Raw genomic sequence first — 18719 nt, 5'->3', positions numbered from 1 at the left:
GGACTCTCCTCCTGGCTACCTTCGCTGCCAGGCCTCCCTGAGGAGTTGCCCTTGTGTTGTGAATTTCAGATTACTAGGTTGCAGGGGCCCCTTTTTCCAGTCTTATGGCTGGAAAGATGGAATTTCTCTTGGAGGGAGTTTCAGCTGCTTGTGGAGCTACTGCCATAGTTCTGAGGATCAAGGCTGTGAGAGAAAAGAGAAAACAAAGCGGAAGAAACTCACATCCACCCGCCACACCAACTAGCCCTTCAAGTTTTGTTTCTCTACCTGGCCCACCTACTTCTATATACTTTTCAGAGTTCTTAGGTTATTCCTTTTGTAGTCTGTCCTGTTTTTTTTTTTTTCTTTTTCTTTTTCATTTTTTGTTATGATCAGCAGAAAGATTGGCTTTAGTGGTCTCACTCTATCTTGTCTATAACACAAGTCCTGTTTATTGATTTTTAAGATCTCTTCTTAGCTGTTTATCTAGTCTGGTGTGTTGTTTTCCCATCCCTACATCTTTTCTGCTACAAAAATGTACCTGGCTACCATTTGAGATACCCATAAATGAGGTGCCTGGCTGGCTCAGTAGAGCATGTGCCTTTTGATCTCGGGGTCATGAATGCAAGAGTTGGGCATAGAGTTTAATCTTTAAAAAAAAGAAAAGAAAGAAACGCACAAATGGGAATTGTCTTGCAAGCTGATTCATGATTGGACATAATCTATGTAAATTTAAAACAGATTGTAATATTCAGAGAAGTGTCTTTTTTCCATTTGTGATTGCCTTTCATTAAATGGTTTATTACTGGGACAGATCATGTGCCAGGGTTTTTGCATAGGTTATCAATGACTGCAAGAAGCAAAAGCTGCAGGCAGTGTTGTTCTACAAACAACCAGTAGAGGGGGCTGGTAGGCTTCTTTCTCTGTAGCTGGGGCTTGACTCCTGGAAACAGTAACCAACCATTGCAGCCCTTTGGCTTTCATTGACCTCAGTACTTAGGACTCAGAGGGTTGCTTGCCATATGCCGTGGAGACCTGGACTATCTTATGCTAGCCAGGGTGGTGTAAAACAAGAATCACATTTGTAACAGAAACTGCTTAAGTGCTTTTTAATCCTTACATCTGCATGTTCTCTACTAGTAGAGTTTTTCTCTACTATTCTCTCAGGGAGAGGAGATTCAAGAGAATAGCCTTGAATTATCAAGTTCTCATGGTCCAAAACTGAGCTTTATTAATTTAAATACCTCCACTACTAGAGTCCTTGGGGACATAGAAGGAACCATGTTTTATTTTACTTCATAGCTTTATTCAGCAAAATGATAGTAGTGAGACTCAACTTGAAGTCACTTTAAAACCAAGTCCTATGTTATTTTCTTTTTTCTTTTTTTTTTATTTTTTAGTGTTTATTTTTGAGAGAGAGAAACAGTGCGAGTGGGGAGGGCAAGAGAGACAGGGAGACACAGAATCCGAAGCAGTCTCCGGGCACTGAGCTGTCAGCACAGAGCCTGATGCAGGGCTCAAACCCATGAACTGCGAGATCATGCCTTGAGCCAAAGTTGGACGCTTAACCGACTGAACCACCGAGGTGTCCCAAGTCCTATGTTGTTTTCTATAGCATGGTTACCTCACCCAAAGCATTTGGTTCCTTAATAATTTAATTTTTGCTTGAGGCATTTAGTTCTTTTTTAAATTTTTTTTTTTTAATTTTCTTTAATGTTTATTTTTGAGAGAGAGAGAGAGAGAGTGGGGGAGGGGCAGAGAGAAGAAGACACAGAATCTGAAGCAGGCTCTAGGCTCTGAGCTGTCAGCACAGAGCCCGACGTGGGACTCGAACTCATGGACCACGAGATCATGACCTGAGCCAAAGTTGGACGCTTAACTGACCGAGGCTCCCCGAAGCGCCTGGCTTGCAGCCCCAGGTCTCATCCTGAGATCCTCTCCCTAAGATGTACAGCTATGTCCGCCAGGAATAGAAGAAGAACTTGCCATTGAGACTCAGCTTAGGTAGGTTTGTAAATAACTTTGAGTCCCTAAAAGGAACTCTTCTGTACACAGATTACTCTTGGTGTTTGGCAATGTATTTGGGAAATGTACTTCTGGCCAGCAAAGCTCAGAGTAGATGGATGGGTTGTCAGGTTTCCCTAGTTTCTGGAGTTAGCTTGTCTGCTTTCAAAGCATGAAATCCTGCCCCAGGTCTTCCCAGTGATCAACAGTTTCACTTCTTCTGAAAGTCAGACCTGCCTTGGCTCTTTCTTTAATTATCCTCTACATACATCGATCTCATGGCAGCTTTGTCTCTGTTTTGGGGGATACAAAGATGAATGCAATATAAGGCATAGTAGGGATGACCCTCAGGTTTCTGGACTGGGTGTTTGGTTCTTTACCAAAGTGAAAAGTACAGAGAATGGAGCTGGTTTGTTGGGAAGGACAGACCACTTTGGGATGTGCGGAGCTTGAAATGTGTCTGAGGTATTTTAGGTGGAGACGTCTAGGTGGCATTTGGTTACAGAGATCTGGAGCTCAGATCACATAACGTGAGAACACAGACTTATTGGCTAAAGTCTATAGTAGGGGACACGATTATGAGGTTTGGATGAGGAACTCAGTAAGCGGTCAGGTGAAAAATGGCACCATGGAAATGTTACAGAAGAAAAAACCTAGAAAGAGATGAAGAAGGAATAGTCAGACATGAGAATCAGAAAAGAATGGTGTCGTGGAAGCTGCAGGGGTAGATAATTTTAAGGAGGGAGTGATCAACCATGTTAGATATGGCAGAGACAAGGTCGGAGAAGCACCCCCTAGAGTTAATATGGAGGTCATCAGGCCCTTTAGCAAGAACAGTTTTGGTGATCAGTTGGGACAGGAGCTAAAGTGCCATGAGTTGAAAAGTGAAGGGGAGAAAGTAGAGACAATAAAAACTGGCTTGGTGATGATGTGAGGGGGATGTTTGTAACCCCCATCCCTTCACACTGGAACCTGTAGTGAGTGTGGTTCTGTGGTTTTGCTCCTGCAGTGTTCAGCTCTTTGGATGTAGGAGCAGAGAACTCGCTTGGTTTGTTTAACCCCACTTCTGCTTCACTGAGAAAATTATCCAAAATGAACTCCTTTCCCTTCAGATCCCCTCAAATTTGCTTTTTCTTTTCCACATTGCTGCGGTGTCAGTGGAACGTGAGCCCCTTTGCTGAGACTTTCAACTTTGTTTTTCCCTTTCACTCCTATAATTTTGGTCTCTCCTTATGCTTATCTCCTTAGCTGGCAAACATGTTCTGGGGCCCCCCAGAACCTACCCTTCTCAGGCTGTAACTGCTTTTTTACTTCCACCTGTCAAGAGGTTATTTTGGTCTGTGATGTGGAGCAGAACCAGACCCGTGGCTGTTGTGAACAGCAGAGGTCAGTCTTTAACAGCCAGCTAATCTGTGCAGCTTCGTGGGAATCGAGCGCGGCCTCAGACCTTGCGTTTTCCTCAGGCTACACCTGTAGTGATGCTTCATCTGACTACTCGGAGCTGTGTTGTTTGAGCTTTGTGCATCCAGGAGCTGCTGCAGTCCCCACTCCATCAGCTGCTTTTCCTGACCACACTGTGGCTTTTGGCCCTTTAGGTTCCACAGCCCCTGTGGCTTATTATCCGCTTGCTCCCATCTGTCTGCCTGATTCAACAGTGCCGGTGGAAGGAGCATATTTTGCAGGTACCAGATTCAGAGCTGGGGCTGCTGCTGGCAACATTCCTCCTCCACCCCCAGGATGCCTTCCCAGTGCTGCTCAGACTTTCCATGGTGGCATAAATGGTGGCTCCAGCATCTGGTGAGGAACCAGTCCACTGCTATGCCAGGAAAGACAGCACAGATCATATGAACCTCATGTTTCACTTTAGACACATGTTGGGTGTCTTTCTGGTGCTCAAACTTTTGGGCACTTTTCAGATTCAGTCAGAGAGCACTTAATGGTAGCGGTACCTCCGTGAAGCATTTTGATGTAGAGGAGGTAGCCATTCATAAAAAAACATGAGTAGAGCAGCCCTAAGGATCTTCCTTACATTCCTCTGGAGTTATACGGTATCATGCTGGTCTTTGCTTTTAGTAATGATATACCAAATTAGGTTTGCAGGGAACTTTCATCTTCCTGAGAATTAAAGTTGCCAAATTACTCTGATTGGTCTTTCGTCTCCTTTAAGTCTTTGATTTATACTACATGTTATAAACGAAACGTGTGGGGCGCCTGGGTGGCGCAGTCGGTTAAGCATCCGACTTCAACCAGGTCACGATCTCGCGGTCCGTGAGTTCGAGCCCCGCGTCAGGCTCTGGGCCGATGGCTCAGAGCCTGGAGCCTGTTTCCGATTCTGTGTCTCCCTCTCTCTCTGCCCCTCCCCCGTTCGTGCTCTGTCTCTCTCTGTCCCAAAAATAAATAAACGTTGAAAAAAAAAAATAAATAAAAAAATAAACGAAACCTGTTAGTTGTCTGACTTTGCCTTTCCATCCTTTGCTCCACATCCCACCCTCAAACCTAGTCTTCCATTCCCTCCTGCCCATCTCCATTGAATCAGTGTTGTAGAACAGAAAGCCAGTCGGGCTAACTTCCTTCTCTCTCACACATGTCACTTGCCATCTTTTAACTGGTCTTTCACAAGGATCCTCTGAAAAACCCTCTGTGCCCCAAGCACAGACTCCATTGCTTTTACTTTTGCATCTGCCTCTTCGACCCTCCCCATTTGTTGTTTCATCAGACACAGACCAAATCTAAATTTGCTTTGGTGCCAGAAGAGCTGAGGTTCGTTTGAACAAAGAATATCAATACGAACTGTAGTTCATTTAAAATCTGAGGGGCAGTGGAGAGGATGCCTTTCAAAAGCCTAACAGCTTTCAAGTCAAATATAGGGGAGTTTTCAGATCAAAATTTGGTTCCCATTTGTTGTTAGATTGCCTGATGCTGCCACTTAGGGCTCCCAAAAATTTCTAAGCTGCATTAACGGGGTCATTATCGTAAATGCCTCACTTCCAAGTGACTTGATTCTGGTGAAATCTCATTAGGATTAAGAATGTTTGAATTGTGGGGCGCCTGGGTGGCTCAGTCGGTAGAGCATCCGACTTCGGCTCAGGTCATGATCTTGTGGTCTGTGAGTTAGAGCCCCGTGTCGGGCTCTGTGCTGACAACTCAGAGCCTGGAGCCTGCTTCATGTTCTATGTCCTCCCTCCCCCTCTGCCCCTCCCCCACTCATGCTGTCTCTCTCTGTCTCTCAAAAATAAACATTAAAAAAAAAAAAAGAATGTTTGAATTGTTAATATTTTGTATTTTGTTTTCTGAGATTGGGTTTTATTTTAGCTTACAATTTCAGTTCATCTAAATTTTGTGTTCTGTACATGTGATGTTTGACTGTATCCATTATTATTATGGAAATTCTCAGTGTGGTGTGCTTTCCTTGTGGATTTTTTTATATTAAAAACGTAAGATAAAGACCGTTTTTGAAGATTTTAATAAAGTGATGACACCACATTAAACAAAAGTTTATCTTCTCCACAGTTACTCCTCAGCCCCCATAATCCAGTTGTCATCACGATCATCATTCCACCAAACTCCTTGCACGGGCCACCAGTGCCCTCTTTTTTTGGCAAATCCAGTGGCTTGTATACAGTCAGCCTACTTTCCCGTCTTCAGCATGTGACATTGTTGCTAATACCCTCTTCCTGGAACTTTTCCCTAACACCACTCTCCTAGGTTTTCTTTGTCTGTGCTCCTCCCTCCCCTCGTCCCCCTCCTCCACCTCCTTCCCCACCTTCTTGCCCTGACCGTTGAACAGAGATGCTTTATGGTGCTCTGTCCTGGGTCTTCACTTACTCTGTAGTTAGTTGATCTCTGCCTGTGATACCCACTCCCATGGTTTTGCCTAACTCCTTGCTAATATGTCCAGCTCTGGTCTTTTTCTTTAGTTCTAGATCACACTAAGAACTAAAACTAGACAAACAGCTGGACCGAGACCTCTTTGTTCTTCCAAAACCACACAAACTCAATTCAGATTTCAAGTAATATATTTTTGCCAAACAGGCTAAGAACATGACAATGAACCCTGACTCTTCTCTTTCCTTCACCCTGCTCTCACCCAGCTAAGGCAGTTGTCAGATCCTGTTGACTATACCTCGGGGTGACCAGAGCATCTCACAAGCCCAGCCTCTCATTGCCAGCCTTGCTGCCGCTACCCAAGTTTATGGCCTCTTATTCTCACCTGCGAGCGTATCACTTCTCTCCTTGGTTCTTCCCAGTGTCCAGAGAGTCATATGCAGCCTGTTGGTAGTTGAATCCCCATGTCGTCTTGTCCTGGATGACTCAGCCTCGTGTCCCACAGCCTCTCAAGCCACCATTTCCTAAAACTCCATAATTTTTGTTCTTCTGGCCATTTACTTATGCCGTTCCTGCCCTGCCTGGCCATTTCTTCTCATCATTTGCCTAGAAAACCTTTCAGGGCCCAGGATAAGGGTTTTCTCCCATGTGAAGTCATTTTCGAGTCTAGAATAAATGTTGAGGGATTATGAGGAGTAGAACTTAACTACAAGTGCCTTAATGATGACTGCCATTTGTGGGGAAATTGCTGTGTGACAGTCATCATTTTGAATACTGAATACTAGAAGCAGATGGTTAAGAACACAAGCTTTGATGGCAGAGTCCCAGCTCTGCCATTCACTAGCTGTGTAACCTTGGGCAAGTTATTTACCATCTCAGCCTCTATTAAGTCTGAGGGTTCAATGTGCTTGCCATATGGGAAGTAAGCAGTAAATGGTAGCTGCTGGCACTATAAACAGAAAGATGTTCATCCCTCCTAACCCCCTGGCGAGATATTAAGTTCTATTGTCATTCCTGTTTTACAGATGGTGAGACCGAGGCTTAGGGAGGTGGGGTAATGTGCTGCTTCCCCAAATGTGGCTGTGGGCATGTGGCTTATTCATCTGTTTATTTCACAATGTCTTTAAGCTCAATAAATATTTACGGAGTTGAATTGAAAGATGAATCTGGAGCTCCTGGGTCAGATTGAGAGGGAAATTTAGAAATTGTCACCACAGAGGGGTAGTAATTGAAGCTGTTCTTTTTTCTTTTAAGTCCTATCACCTTTGAGAGTCCACACATTTCAACCACCTGTTTACCAATGAGCCAGCTGTTGCCTTGTAACAGGAGATAATTATTACCATCAACTGTTACTTACAGTTTTTGTTAAAATTGGCTTGTATTTGTCTTCTTTCCCCAACTGAATTGTAAACTCCTTGTGGTCAGAGGACTGTACCTTATACTACTGTGCATTAAACCCTGTTCCCTCCTAGCCGTTTTTTGTTTCTAAGGTAACAAGTCAAATCTGACATTTAATATTAATCTCAAAAAGGAATTCTCGGGCATTTCTAAGTGATACCGACCAACCAAGGTTATTTTATTAATCTTTCTTTACTTTCTGTTATCTGGATTAAGAAAACATTATTTTCTTCACATTTTCCAGATAAAATTTATTAAAACTGCACCTCTGCTATTTGTTACATTTCTTTCAGTCCACACCTCTGTGATCTTTAGGTTTCTAATACACATTTGTATCCTCCCAAAAGTCTCCAACATAGGCTCTCCTATTCCCATTCTCTCATTTTACAGTTGAAGAAACGGAGGGCCAAGTTCCAGGTGGTTCTCCCATTTGTTATCTGACACAGTGTTCTCTAAACAGCTTGGTCAAGACTCAAGATTTTGAGGGGAATAAGAGTTTTAAATGCTTTGTACTTTTCTTTTGACAGAGCTGAAAAGCTTCAGCTGCTGAACCACAGGCCTATGACTGCTGTTGAGATCCAGCTGGTGAGTGAAGGAGGCTTGAACGTGAGAGGATTGGTTTCTGGGTCTGAGAGGGAGGAAGGGTGATAAAGGCTGAGAACGGACAAGACTGGAACTGCCATTTCTTGAAAAGACTGCCCAAATACCCTATTTTATAAGTGAAAGGAGACCTCACCAGTTGGATCCTACTTAGTATGGACTTAGTGAAAGTAGAAGACTGGACGAAATTTAATTCTTTCCTTCGGGTTTGGGCCTGTGACTTGGCAGCTCTTTGTCTCCCTTGATGTCCTACCCCATTCTGACCACTGCTTTCCTGTAGGAGTTATTGCCAACCAGATGTTGCATAAAAACAATAGACTCACCATGACTCTGGCAGAATTTCTCTTCCCCGACTCCCACCCTTCGATCCCACTCTTCCTGTTTCTGTTCTTGGTTCACGGAGCACATGTGTACCTTCCCCACATGCTCTCTTTCTCTCTCTGCCTCCTGGCCCAGTCTCCCAAGCCAGAAGCCTAGAAGACATTCTCTCCCTTTGATTCCATATGCACTTTGTCCCCAGGTTCCATTGTTCCTGTCTTATTCTCTCTTCTCTCCCTCCGGCACTGTGTTAATTTCTGTCGTTTCTCAGTGTGGCTCTTGGAGTTGTTCTCTCATCTTCCCTGCCTCAGCCTGCCCCCTCCAACCCACCTTCTACATCACTGTTTTTTTTTTTAACTTTTTTTTTTTTTTTTTTTTTGAGACAGGGAGAGACAGAGCATGAACAGGGGAGGGTCAGAGAGAGGGAGACACAGAATCTGAAACAGGCTCCAGGCTCTGAGCCGTCAGCACAGAGCCCGACGCAGGGCTCGAACTCACGGACCTCGAGATCATGACCTGAGCTGAAGTCGGCTGCTTAACCGACTGAGCCACCCAGGGGCACCTCTGCATCGCTGTTAAAACCACACACTTGATCATCTTGTTTCCCTGCATAAGCTCATTCATTGGAGCCTCATCACTTGCACTGTCTGCACAGCAGTCACAGTATCAAGCTCTAGAATTATGCAAGGCAGCAAGAGTAGAAGCCACATGTGGTATAAGGAGAATGTGAAAATGAGGCCCAGTGAGACAAACCGCGTGGTTGCTGTATTAATTGGTGTGCGGGGGCAGTTTCCCTCTCCTGTAGAGGGCAGAGAGGATCGGTAAGCTACAACTATTAGGCCATTTAACTGCCAGTAAAAAAAAAACAAAAAAAACTGATTGGAGAATTAACAAATAGGAACAAAGGAGTTTGCAGAGTCAGTTTTAGAAATACTTAACTTTGTCAAATTTGCTTCAGAAAAGTGTGGAGGAAAGTAGCCAGAAATACCTATGATGTTTAGATTGCTTTAAAAGAACCTTATTTTTAAAGGGTCATGGGTTATTTAATTTTGGACTAAAACTTTTATTGACTTCCCAGTGTTGTTTCTGTCCTTGAAAATGCACCCAAAATTGAATTAGAAAAATTCCTTCCATAAAGGGTGACTTTCTGGGGGAACTGGCCTTTAGGCTAAAAAGAGATCTTTTCTTTTTTTTTTTGTACCCTTATTCTGGTGCTTTCGACTATGTTGGAGATTCAGCTTAGAAAAGAACAAACAAATCAGCAAGAAACTAATCCGTGTCCCTCTGGGTTAAAGATCACATGTCGTGTCTCCTCCAACTTTAATCAGCAACATATGTTATTCATGGCTTAATGACAGATGGAGAGAGAAGATGAGGAGGGTTAGCATGACCTCATCTCAGAGCCAGTAGAAAGCTCTATCATTACTTGGGACGATTAGCTGTTATTGAGAGTGCCTGCTATATGCCCGGGCTTTGTGTAGGTCACCTTTAACACCCTCACCATAGTCTTGGCTAACAAGTGGCTAATTGGGTCTGATTCAGAAGGCTTACTTTTTCCTCCAAGCCATATGCTTTTTACAGGGTGAGAAGAAAGATGTGTGTGGCGTCCACTCAAATGTTTATTCTCTTCTTTTCACAGATAGGTAGTAGGTCTTGATAAAAACTATGTATATTTCCCAGCGGTTGGACCATTTTGTAACCAGATTTTCCCCAGCCTGGAATTTGGCCACAAAGGGTACAAAAACATTTACCACGGCTTGTAGCAGTATCTCTTCTCACAAGAGGAGGATAAGAAATGAGGTCTTCACACCGAATGGAAAGTGCAAAGGACTTGAGAATTTCTCTGCATTAACTTTACAGCCATTTATTCTCCCTGCATCCGGAAGTAATGTCAGCATCCACCATTTGTTAGTATTCAGTTTTGGAGGCTGAGGCTTCTTTTAGTTATACCTCAGCCATGGTTTGTTGTGATCCTCAGATCCACAGACCTGCTGTCTGGGAGGAAATGAGGAAGCCACCAGCTTCTGTGATTTCTGCCATGCCCTGGTGTGTACATTTATTCAGGGCAGTTTGTGAGCTCTCTAGACTGAAGACAGGACAGCGAACCCCGTGACCTCATAGGCCACTATCCTGAACAACACTATCATATAAGTCTGTTACAAGGTAGGGATTATAAAATGTTTTGAAATATATAAAATTTTATGGCTTATGAAACACTGAAATATATATTCTCTTTTAGTCCTTACTGTTGGTGTTACTTTCATTTCACATTAGAGAATAGTTGAAATTTACAGAGGTTAAGTGAACTTTTCTGGGTCAAAGAGCTAGAAGTATCTGTAGTTACTAGATTTTAGTTGTTTTGGGGAAAGTAGGAAGTTAGACTTGGCAGCTTAGAATGAGAAACAACCATTTTTGGAGTATAGCAGCCCAGTTTGACAGCCCCTAGGGAATTGATATGGTCTTTGTCTGTGATAAAAATTTATTGCTGACCCATCTGCAAATACTTTGGTTTTTGACATTTCTTTTGCCTTTATATTCCGAACGATTTGAAACCTTGAGTGTTTGAGAATATTGAGATCGTGCTTTGTATTTCTTTATTTGGGCTCAGTTTCTTCTGTGTTGGGAAGAAAAGGTGAGGAGTAATACAGTTAATAGCATTTTACCTTAGTGATCCAAGAAGGCTTAGTAAATTTTTGGTGTCTGCAAGTTTCTTTTTTGTGTATATGTATTTCATTTTGCTTAATGAAGTTTAGGTTTTCTTCCTGTGACTAGGAATCTTGGTTTGAAAAGGAAAGTTCCTGACCCTGAGGGTTTGTGTGCTGATGAAAGCTTCTACTCTTGGCAAACTTGGCAAAATTTGAAAGCTCATTAGCCCTGTTGTCATGAACATGCCTAGTAGACACCCGATCATTGTTGTATCTGCCAAATCCAGAGACAGGGACATAAGAAGGTGCCTTGTTCAAGTCTTCTCTCTTTGGTTTTCTAAAGATGAAGGCCTCTCAGAGGTCATATAACTAAAACTAAACTCAAACCAGTGTATTCTAGTTTGCATCTCTGAGAGAGGAAATGATAGAAACCTCCTACTGGAGGGCATGGTGTTCCAGAAAGAGGTGGAATTCAAAGTCAAAAGACCTTGCGTTATTTACTGTGAGACCCAGATCAGGTTTTGTTTATAATGCTAAGCCTCTACTTACTCATCTGTAAATTGTCCTGACTTTATGGACCACATGTTTGAGAAGCTCTGGTGGCAGTGATTCTGGGAAAGGCCCTGTACAAATACTGGTGGGAGCCTGTCCCTGTTCTGAGACTAGTCTAAATCCTCTTTCCCATTCCCCTGAGGCAGGAAGCAGTTCATAATTAACCACCTACACTAATTTATAAATTTGGAGACATTCTTCTCTCAGCTGGAGATCATCTTTTCTTAGAATTGAATAATCAAATCCGATACATCCCATTTCTTCCTCCTTCATATTTTGGAGACAGTCTATGTTAGATTATTTCCTTTCATATCCTAATTTTGCATGTCTGGTTTAAAAAATGGGATTCTGGGGATTGTTTCTTGTTCAGTAGAGGTTACATTTTACAGAGCCTTTTAATCTTTAGGAAATGGTCATTTTATTTCACAGCATGATGGGAAGTAGCCCCATTGGTTCACTCAGGATCTTCTCCACCCTAGAACACCCAGGACTATTCTCTAGTTATAGAAGCATTATAGAAACAACGATGTTTTTCCAGGAGTTTGTAGTATGATCTTGGACACATCACCTGGGTTTATTAGCTTCTGTACTGTTGTCAATAAAGTCCGGCAGTCAGACCGAAATCCTTTTCAGGATTGTAAGCCCTGCCGGTCATCTTGCTTTACTTAAATCTGCTAGGATTTCTTTCTTGAATTCCTCTTGGTCTTAGTTGCCAAATTTCAGAGATTGCTGTGGCGAAATGCCACAGAACAGAACCCTGGACACCTTTAGCTGTTTGTGATTGACAGTGCCACTATGTGAACATGGTTAAGACTGCCTATGTATTGCTGTTAAAAACACTGTTGACTATGTTTGTATTCATTAATATCATTCATTAATATATTGAGAACTAGAGGGGAGGCTAATAAAACTGGCTCAGAATTGTGGACCATCTGTGTGTAGGTTTCCGGGACACGTCAAACTGGGCTTTAAGTGGACCTTTAGTGGAGCAGCGGGGGATTGTTTCCCAGCCGTCACTCATCAGACTGTTGTTCCACATTCCAGGAGATGACCAGGACCACGTGGTGTGTGCTTGATTGATTGTAGGTGTTCGTGTTGGGGAGGCCCAGCGTGGGGCTCTCATTCTGCCCTTTGCCATATTGTTGTGAAGGCTGAAAGAAATAACAGATCTGAAGTGCTATGTGCAGCACCAGGCACATGAGCTCCCTAAAGAGCTGTTAGTGGTGGTGGGAGTGGGGATGAGAAAAAATAGATAAACCATTTGGCACACAGTGGGCAATCATCAAATGAGTTGTTGATACAATTCATAAGTCACAGCTGTGCTTATTGTGAAATACAAAAGTATATAAAGTGCCATTTCACTCCCCAGGGGTGTGTTTTCTTTGCACATACAACATGTTCATGTGTGCATGTAGATGGGTAGAGAACTGTTAGGGTTTTCTGTTTCTTTGAAGAAAAATGCTAACCTGCAACTTACTTTTTACATTGACCCATTTTGAGCCATCAAATGGGAATTGGATCTGGCTTCTCCCCTCTGTTGGAGCCAGGGTGGAGAGGACCTGGAGACCTGAGGGGGGCTCAGGAGCCAGGCCTAGAGCTGTGTGTGCCAGAGGTCAGCAGACTGGGAACAGCATGGGTGGAGGAGGGCAGGAGTGGACCCCGCCTGTGCAGCTCCTCCATAAATAACCCCTGGAGGTTTTCTTTTCTTCTGCAGATAGTAGAAGAGAGTGAAGAACGGCTCACGGAGGAGCAGATCGAAGCCCTCCTCCACACCGTCACAAGCATTCTGCCTGCGGGGCCAGAGGCTGAACAGAAGAAAAATACGGATGACGTGACAATGGATGAAGAGGACCCAGCATAGAGGAGCACAGCTGGCCCAACCACCTCATGAAGCTGAAAGGCCCAGCAGCCATTTCCCAGACATTCAGAGGATTGTTCATTTGGTTGTACCCTCTATCCCAGCAGGCCTGATTTCATGGTTAGTTGGATAAATCACAAAAATAAGCTAAAAAGAAGTACTTGTGCCTCTGGGAGATGAAACATGGTGAAGACAGGCTGAGGTTGTCAGGGCAGAGAGCTAACGAGAGGAGGACAGAGCCAAAGAGGACAATGACTGTGGAACCCTCTGTGGTCAAAATATTTCTTCTGTGGCCTTTGCCACAGTTGTGGGAAGGCCCCCATACACAGCTGGTAAAGTACTTGTGTTGCCTTTGATGGGCTGTGTCCTAATTAGTTTCATCTGCTTCCCTAGGAGCTTCCCAAGCAGGGGCTCTGAGCACTGTTGGGATGAGAGCAGAGTTAAGAGAATCCCGTTAGATGACTAGAAACTCCCAGAGCAGCAGATAGTTGCTTTAGGTTAAAATGAGCCACTGAATTTGGCTTACCTCAGAGGAATCTTTTCCTCGAGAACATTGGAGATAAGAGAACAGCCTGGCCAACCCTTGATCGGGTCTGAAGGCTTGTTTCCTTTCCTGGCAGGGGTGGTGTTTACCAGCTCACACTATTCAGTCTTAAATGTTAGGGTACTGACCGGCCCATTCCAGTTGAAAAACAGCACTCCAGACTGAATGACAGCTCAGCAGAAGAACAGCATTGGCCGCCTTTCTAATGACCTTCGGTTTCCTGCCCTGAGACAGGAGTCCTGAGTAGACACCTTTGTGTCAAGTCTGGGTGAACTTCATTTGCATGATGGGCAAATTGTCTGCATCTTTTGAAAGGGGTCAGTTATATAGCTCTTCATGGATAAAAAAATATGGAGAAACCGGAGGTTGGTTCCTAAGAATTTGAATTTGTTAGCTGTTGCAAGGGTGTATCAGTTTTTTAATTTAAAATATTAAGATAATTACCATGTGAAGAACTTATTGATACTGAGGCTTTGGAGAGTTCAGTAGCTCCAGATGTGTGGTTGCCCTAATCCTAGGAATGTTGCTGAAAATTAATTTTCCACATTCGCTCTGCTCCTGACTTGGGGAAGAAAATGCCCACAGACGTTAATTTTCCAAATTGGTACTTATTTTGTTGTGAGATTACATATTTTCAGTGCTGCTGTTAACTGGATGACTTCCCACCCCCTTGCAATTTCCAGGTTGTTTCAACCTCCCTACCACCCTTGCCAGTTGCACTCATGTCTTTCATCACCTGAGATGTGTTTACAGGCAAAACTGGAATTCACAGGGCATTTATATTGAAGTCTCTTGTCTGTATTGGGAATTTCACCAGGACTTGTTGATTTTTCTTGTCAAGGCATCACATGGGTACCCATGCCACTGTTTCATTTTAACTGTGAGTGTGTTTGATGTATTTTTTTTAATGGATTAACCTAATTAATAATAAATTGTTTCCAAGTGACCACCAATTTTTGGTATTTTTATAAATCTCTTAAGAGGGGTGCCTGGGTGGCGCAGTCGGTTAAGCGTCTGACTTCAGCCAGGTCACGATCTCCGCGGTCCCGGAGTTCGAGCCCCGCGTCAGGCTCTGGGCTGATGGCTCAGAGCCTGGAGCCTGTTTCCGATTCTGTGTCTCCCTCTCTCTCTGCCCCTCCCCCGTTCATGCTCTGTCTCTCTCTGTCCCAAAAATAAATAAACGTTGAAAAAAAAAAAAAAAATTTAAAAAGAGTTTGTTTTGCCATGGATAGAAAGTGAAATCTGACTTGAAAGCTAAAATGTGTGATTTTTTTGTTAAAAAAAATCTATTTAGGTCTAAATTCTATTTTAGATTGCAGGAAAATTTTACATTTCTGTATTTGGGGCCTGAATTTAACCTCAGTTTTTGATAAAGCCAGGCAGGCTCTGGAAGGCTGAACCTTTATAGGAAACGTATTCTGTATAATATTCCTGTCACATTAACAACATTTAAGAATTAAGATAATTTACGGAGTGGACCAAGATGGTGGCTCCTATGGATCTGGAATTGAAGAAGGCCTTCACAGAGCTTCAAGCCAAAGTTATTGACACTCAGCAGGTGAGGCTTGCAGACATACAGATTGAACAGCTAGACAGAATGAAAAAGCATGCACATCTTACAGGTACAGAGATTATGACTTTGATAGAGGAGACTAACATGTATGAAGGTGTAGGAAGAATGTTTATTCTTCAGTCCAGGGAGGTAATTCACAATCAACTGCTAGAGAAACAGAAAATAGCAGAAGAAAAAATTAAAGAATTGGGACAGAAAAAATCCTACCTGGAGCGGAGTGTGAAGGAAGGTGAGGACAACATCTGGGAGATGCTGATGGCACGGAGGGCACAGTAGGAAACCTCTAGTGGAAGCTTTCTGCCCCGTTCCATTCCTCGCCAGGGCAGAGGGGCCCGTGTGGGGAAACAGCCTCTCTTCTGCCCTGATAGACTTCTTATTTGAATGATCTGGTGGCCCTATGCTTTCTACTTCACCCTGATCCCCTTTCCGATCCTGGCTTTGCCTGCCACCCTTGCCCAGGATACTCTTCTCCCCTGTGGGTGAGTCACGAACTCCCAGGAGAGGCAAGATGGGAGCCAGGACAGATAGGGGAGCTCTGCCCAAACCTATTAGTTATGCTGGTTAGACCAATAAAAGGCATCTGTCCGCCCCTGGCCCCCCCCCCCCCCCAAAAAAAAGATAATTTACGTACAAAACTTAACCAGGATCACATCTAGGAAGGAGAGCTGGGGAGTCTGGGAATTTTACTTTCCATTTTATATCTTTCTGTGTGGTTTTAGTTTTTGACCATGTGGCAGTTTTACTCTTAAAAAAAAGTATGTCCATTTGTTTATTGTTTCTTGGCCTCTGTGAAAATTTCTGAATGTGTACTTGACAGTTGAATTATGTCCCAAACAGAGGCTGACACCCAGTCCAGTCACCCAAGGAGAGGCAGCTCTGAGGGCAACTGGAACAGGCACATGATTTTTAGTTCAATCTGTCTTCCTTTGTTATTCCAGACTTTCCTAGGCTCTTAGTTTTATTTGTTTTCGAGGGGAAAACCCTAGTTTTTGACCCAGGAAGATGTTTTAGTTATCTATCAAGATACTTCTGAGCTTTTGAAAAATTGACTCCCAGTTACAGGTTTACCCAAATACTTCTCTTGCCCCCTTTTGCTTAAATGTTGCAGTATGATGCACTGTCCCCTCTGAGGACTTTCCATTTATTCCTAAAGTAATGGGTACCATTTCCCTAAGTAATCATTGTGTGACTATACCATTTCTCAAGAGGTTATAGCCTAGTGAGAGGTGAGTAAATTAATGCTCCAGATATTCTTTGCTAAATTATTTTCTCCCCTGAAACTAAATTTAACACCCATTTGTGTAAATGGATCATTTCCACAAATGGATCATTTGTGTAAATGGATCAGTAAATTGTAAAGCACATCACATACTCTGAAAAAAATTATCAACCTTATTTAATTATACAATGAATAAAGGGGATAAAAGGAAATAAAACTGCCTAGATATCCTTTTGTATATGTTTTTAAATTCAGGGGTTTTGAGTATATCACAAGGTTGTACAACTATCACTCCTGCCTAATTCCAGAATCTTTTCCAAAAGAAGCCCCATACCCACTAGCAGTCACTTTTCATTCACATTTCCCCATAGCCCCCTGACAACCACTAATCTTTCTACTATATATTTGCCTATTCTGGTCATTCCATATAAATTAAATCTGACTTCTTTCATTTAGCATATTTTCAAGGTTCAGCTATGTTGTGCCATTCCTTTTTATGGTGGAATAATGGTTTGTTGAATGGATACACCATTTTTTATCCATTCATCAGTTGGTGGATATTTGGGTTGTTTCTACTCTGGCTGTTATGAATATGCTGTTGTGAACAAATTTTTGTTGACCTACGTTCCCCTCTCTCTTGCATATACCTAAAAGTGGAATTGTTAGGTCATATGATAACTCCATTTAACTGTTTGATGAATTGCCACACTGTTTTCCATAGCACCTGCACCATACCATGTTTCTACCAGCGGTGCATGATGGAATCCAATCTCTGTCTTGTTTTTGTTCCTCGTATTGATTATAACCATCCTAGTGGTTGTGAAGTGCTGTCTCAGTGTGGTTTCGATCTGTAATTCCCTAATGGCTATTAAAGTTGAGTATCTATCTTTTCATGTCCTTACTTGTGGATATTTATATATTCTTTGAAGAAATGCCTATTGAAAGCCTTTGCACTTAAGAAAAAACATTATTTTTTCAAGGAGTTTTAGATTCACAGTGAAATTGAGCAGAAAGTACAAAGAATTCCCATATAGCCCCTTGCCCTCCTTGCCCCCCCCAACAGCTTCCCCTATTAACATCTGCATTAGTATGGTATGTTCACTAAATTGATGAGCCAGTGTTGATCTACTTTTACTACATAAAGTCCCTAGTTTACATTAGGGTTCATTCTTTGTGTTGTACAGTAGAGAGTGCAGGAGTGCACGCATAGACTGGGTTTTGACAAGTACAAAAATCTATTATGCTATTATCAGAATATTTTCTGAAAACACCTTGTGCTCCACTGTTCATTTCCTCCCTTTCCCCAAATCCCTTACAATCACTGGTATTTTTACCGTCCCCATAGTTTTGCCTTTTTCAGAATGTCATATAGTTGGAACCATAGAGGATGTGGCCTTTACAGATTGGATTTTTCACTTAGCAGTAGGTGTTTAGGGTTACTCCATGTCATTTCATAGCATGATAGCTCATTTCTTTTTATTATTGAATACTATTCCATTGTCTAGATGTACCAGTTTGTTTACTGTTTCACCTACTGAAGGTCAACCTGGGGTGCCTGGGTGCCTCAGGCGGTAAGTGTCTGTCTGTTGATTTCGGCATAGGTTGTGGCCTCGCGGTTCATGGGATGGAGCCCTGTGTTGGGCTCTGCGCTGACAGCGCAGAGCCTGCTTGGGATTCTCTCTGTCTCCCTCTACCCCTCCCCCACCCTTGCTTTCTCTCAATAAATAAACTTAAAAGTCATCTTAATTTCTTCTGGGTTTTGGTAATTACCCGAAAAAGCTGCTATAAACATTTGTGCCCACATTTGTGTGGCAGAAGTTTTCAGCTCATTTTCGTAAATACCAAGGAACATAATAGCTGGATCATAGGGTAAGAGTATGTTTAGTTTTGTGAGAAACTGCCTTACTGTCTTACAAAGTGACTGTACCATTTTGCAGCAGTGAATGAGAGTTCTTTGTTCATGTCCTCACCAGAATTTGGTGGTATCTGTGTTTTAAATTTTGGCCATTCTAATCCGTAGTGGTATCACATTGTTTTAAATTGCAGTTCCCGAAAGGCATATAACATTCATATTTTTATAAGTTTATTTGTCGTCTGTATATCTTTTTTGAGGAGATGTCCAGATCTCTTGCCCACTTTTTTTTTTCAATGTTTATTCATTTTTGAGAGAGGGCACAAGTAGGGTAGAGGCAGAAAGAGAGAGG

The 18719-nt window shown here is 42.7% G+C and overlaps 2 protein-coding genes and 1 long non-coding RNA gene across 5 annotated transcripts in view; 2 read left to right on the top strand and 1 right to left on the bottom strand.

Moving 5' to 3' along the window:
- Positions 1-14676, top strand: part of CRCP (CGRP receptor component) — a 47091-nt gene extending 32415 nt beyond the window's left edge. For all 3 annotated transcript variants that reach the window (XM_047838722.1, XM_047838721.1, XM_047838720.1), the window contains 2 exons: positions 7734-7791; positions 13036-14676. In XM_047838722.1, the coding sequence (XP_047694678.1) occupies positions 7734-7791; positions 13036-13182 (205 nt within the window). In that variant the 3' untranslated portion in view covers positions 13183-14676. The remainder of the gene's footprint in view (positions 1-7733; positions 7792-13035) is intronic.
- LOC125154415 (uncharacterized) overlaps positions 3492-18719 on the bottom strand; it is a 29339-nt gene continuing 14111 nt past the window's right edge. The window contains exon 3 of the long non-coding RNA XR_007147787.1: positions 3492-3724. This is a non-coding gene — a long non-coding RNA (uncharacterized LOC125154415). The remainder of the gene's footprint in view (positions 3725-18719) is intronic.
- LOC125154414 (prefoldin subunit 1-like) lies at positions 14949-17370 on the top strand. Its single transcript, XM_047838723.1, has one exon. The coding sequence runs from the start codon at positions 15207-15209 to the stop codon at positions 15570-15572; it is 366 nt and encodes a 121-aa protein (XP_047694679.1). The 5' UTR covers positions 14949-15206; the 3' UTR covers positions 15573-17370.

Source organism: Prionailurus viverrinus, chromosome E3, assembly GCF_022837055.1.
Source record: "Prionailurus viverrinus isolate Anna chromosome E3, UM_Priviv_1.0, whole genome shotgun sequence".
Classification (NCBI taxonomy): Eukaryota; Metazoa; Chordata; class Mammalia; order Carnivora; family Felidae; genus Prionailurus; species Prionailurus viverrinus.
This window is presented reverse-complemented; position numbering and strand designations above follow the sequence as displayed.

Bases quoted from the DNA above. Each gene is read 5' to 3' on its own strand.
- LOC125154414 (XM_047838723.1), top strand. From the start codon at position 15,207: ATGGTGGCTCCTATGGATCTGGAATTGAAGAAGGCCTTCACAGAGCTT.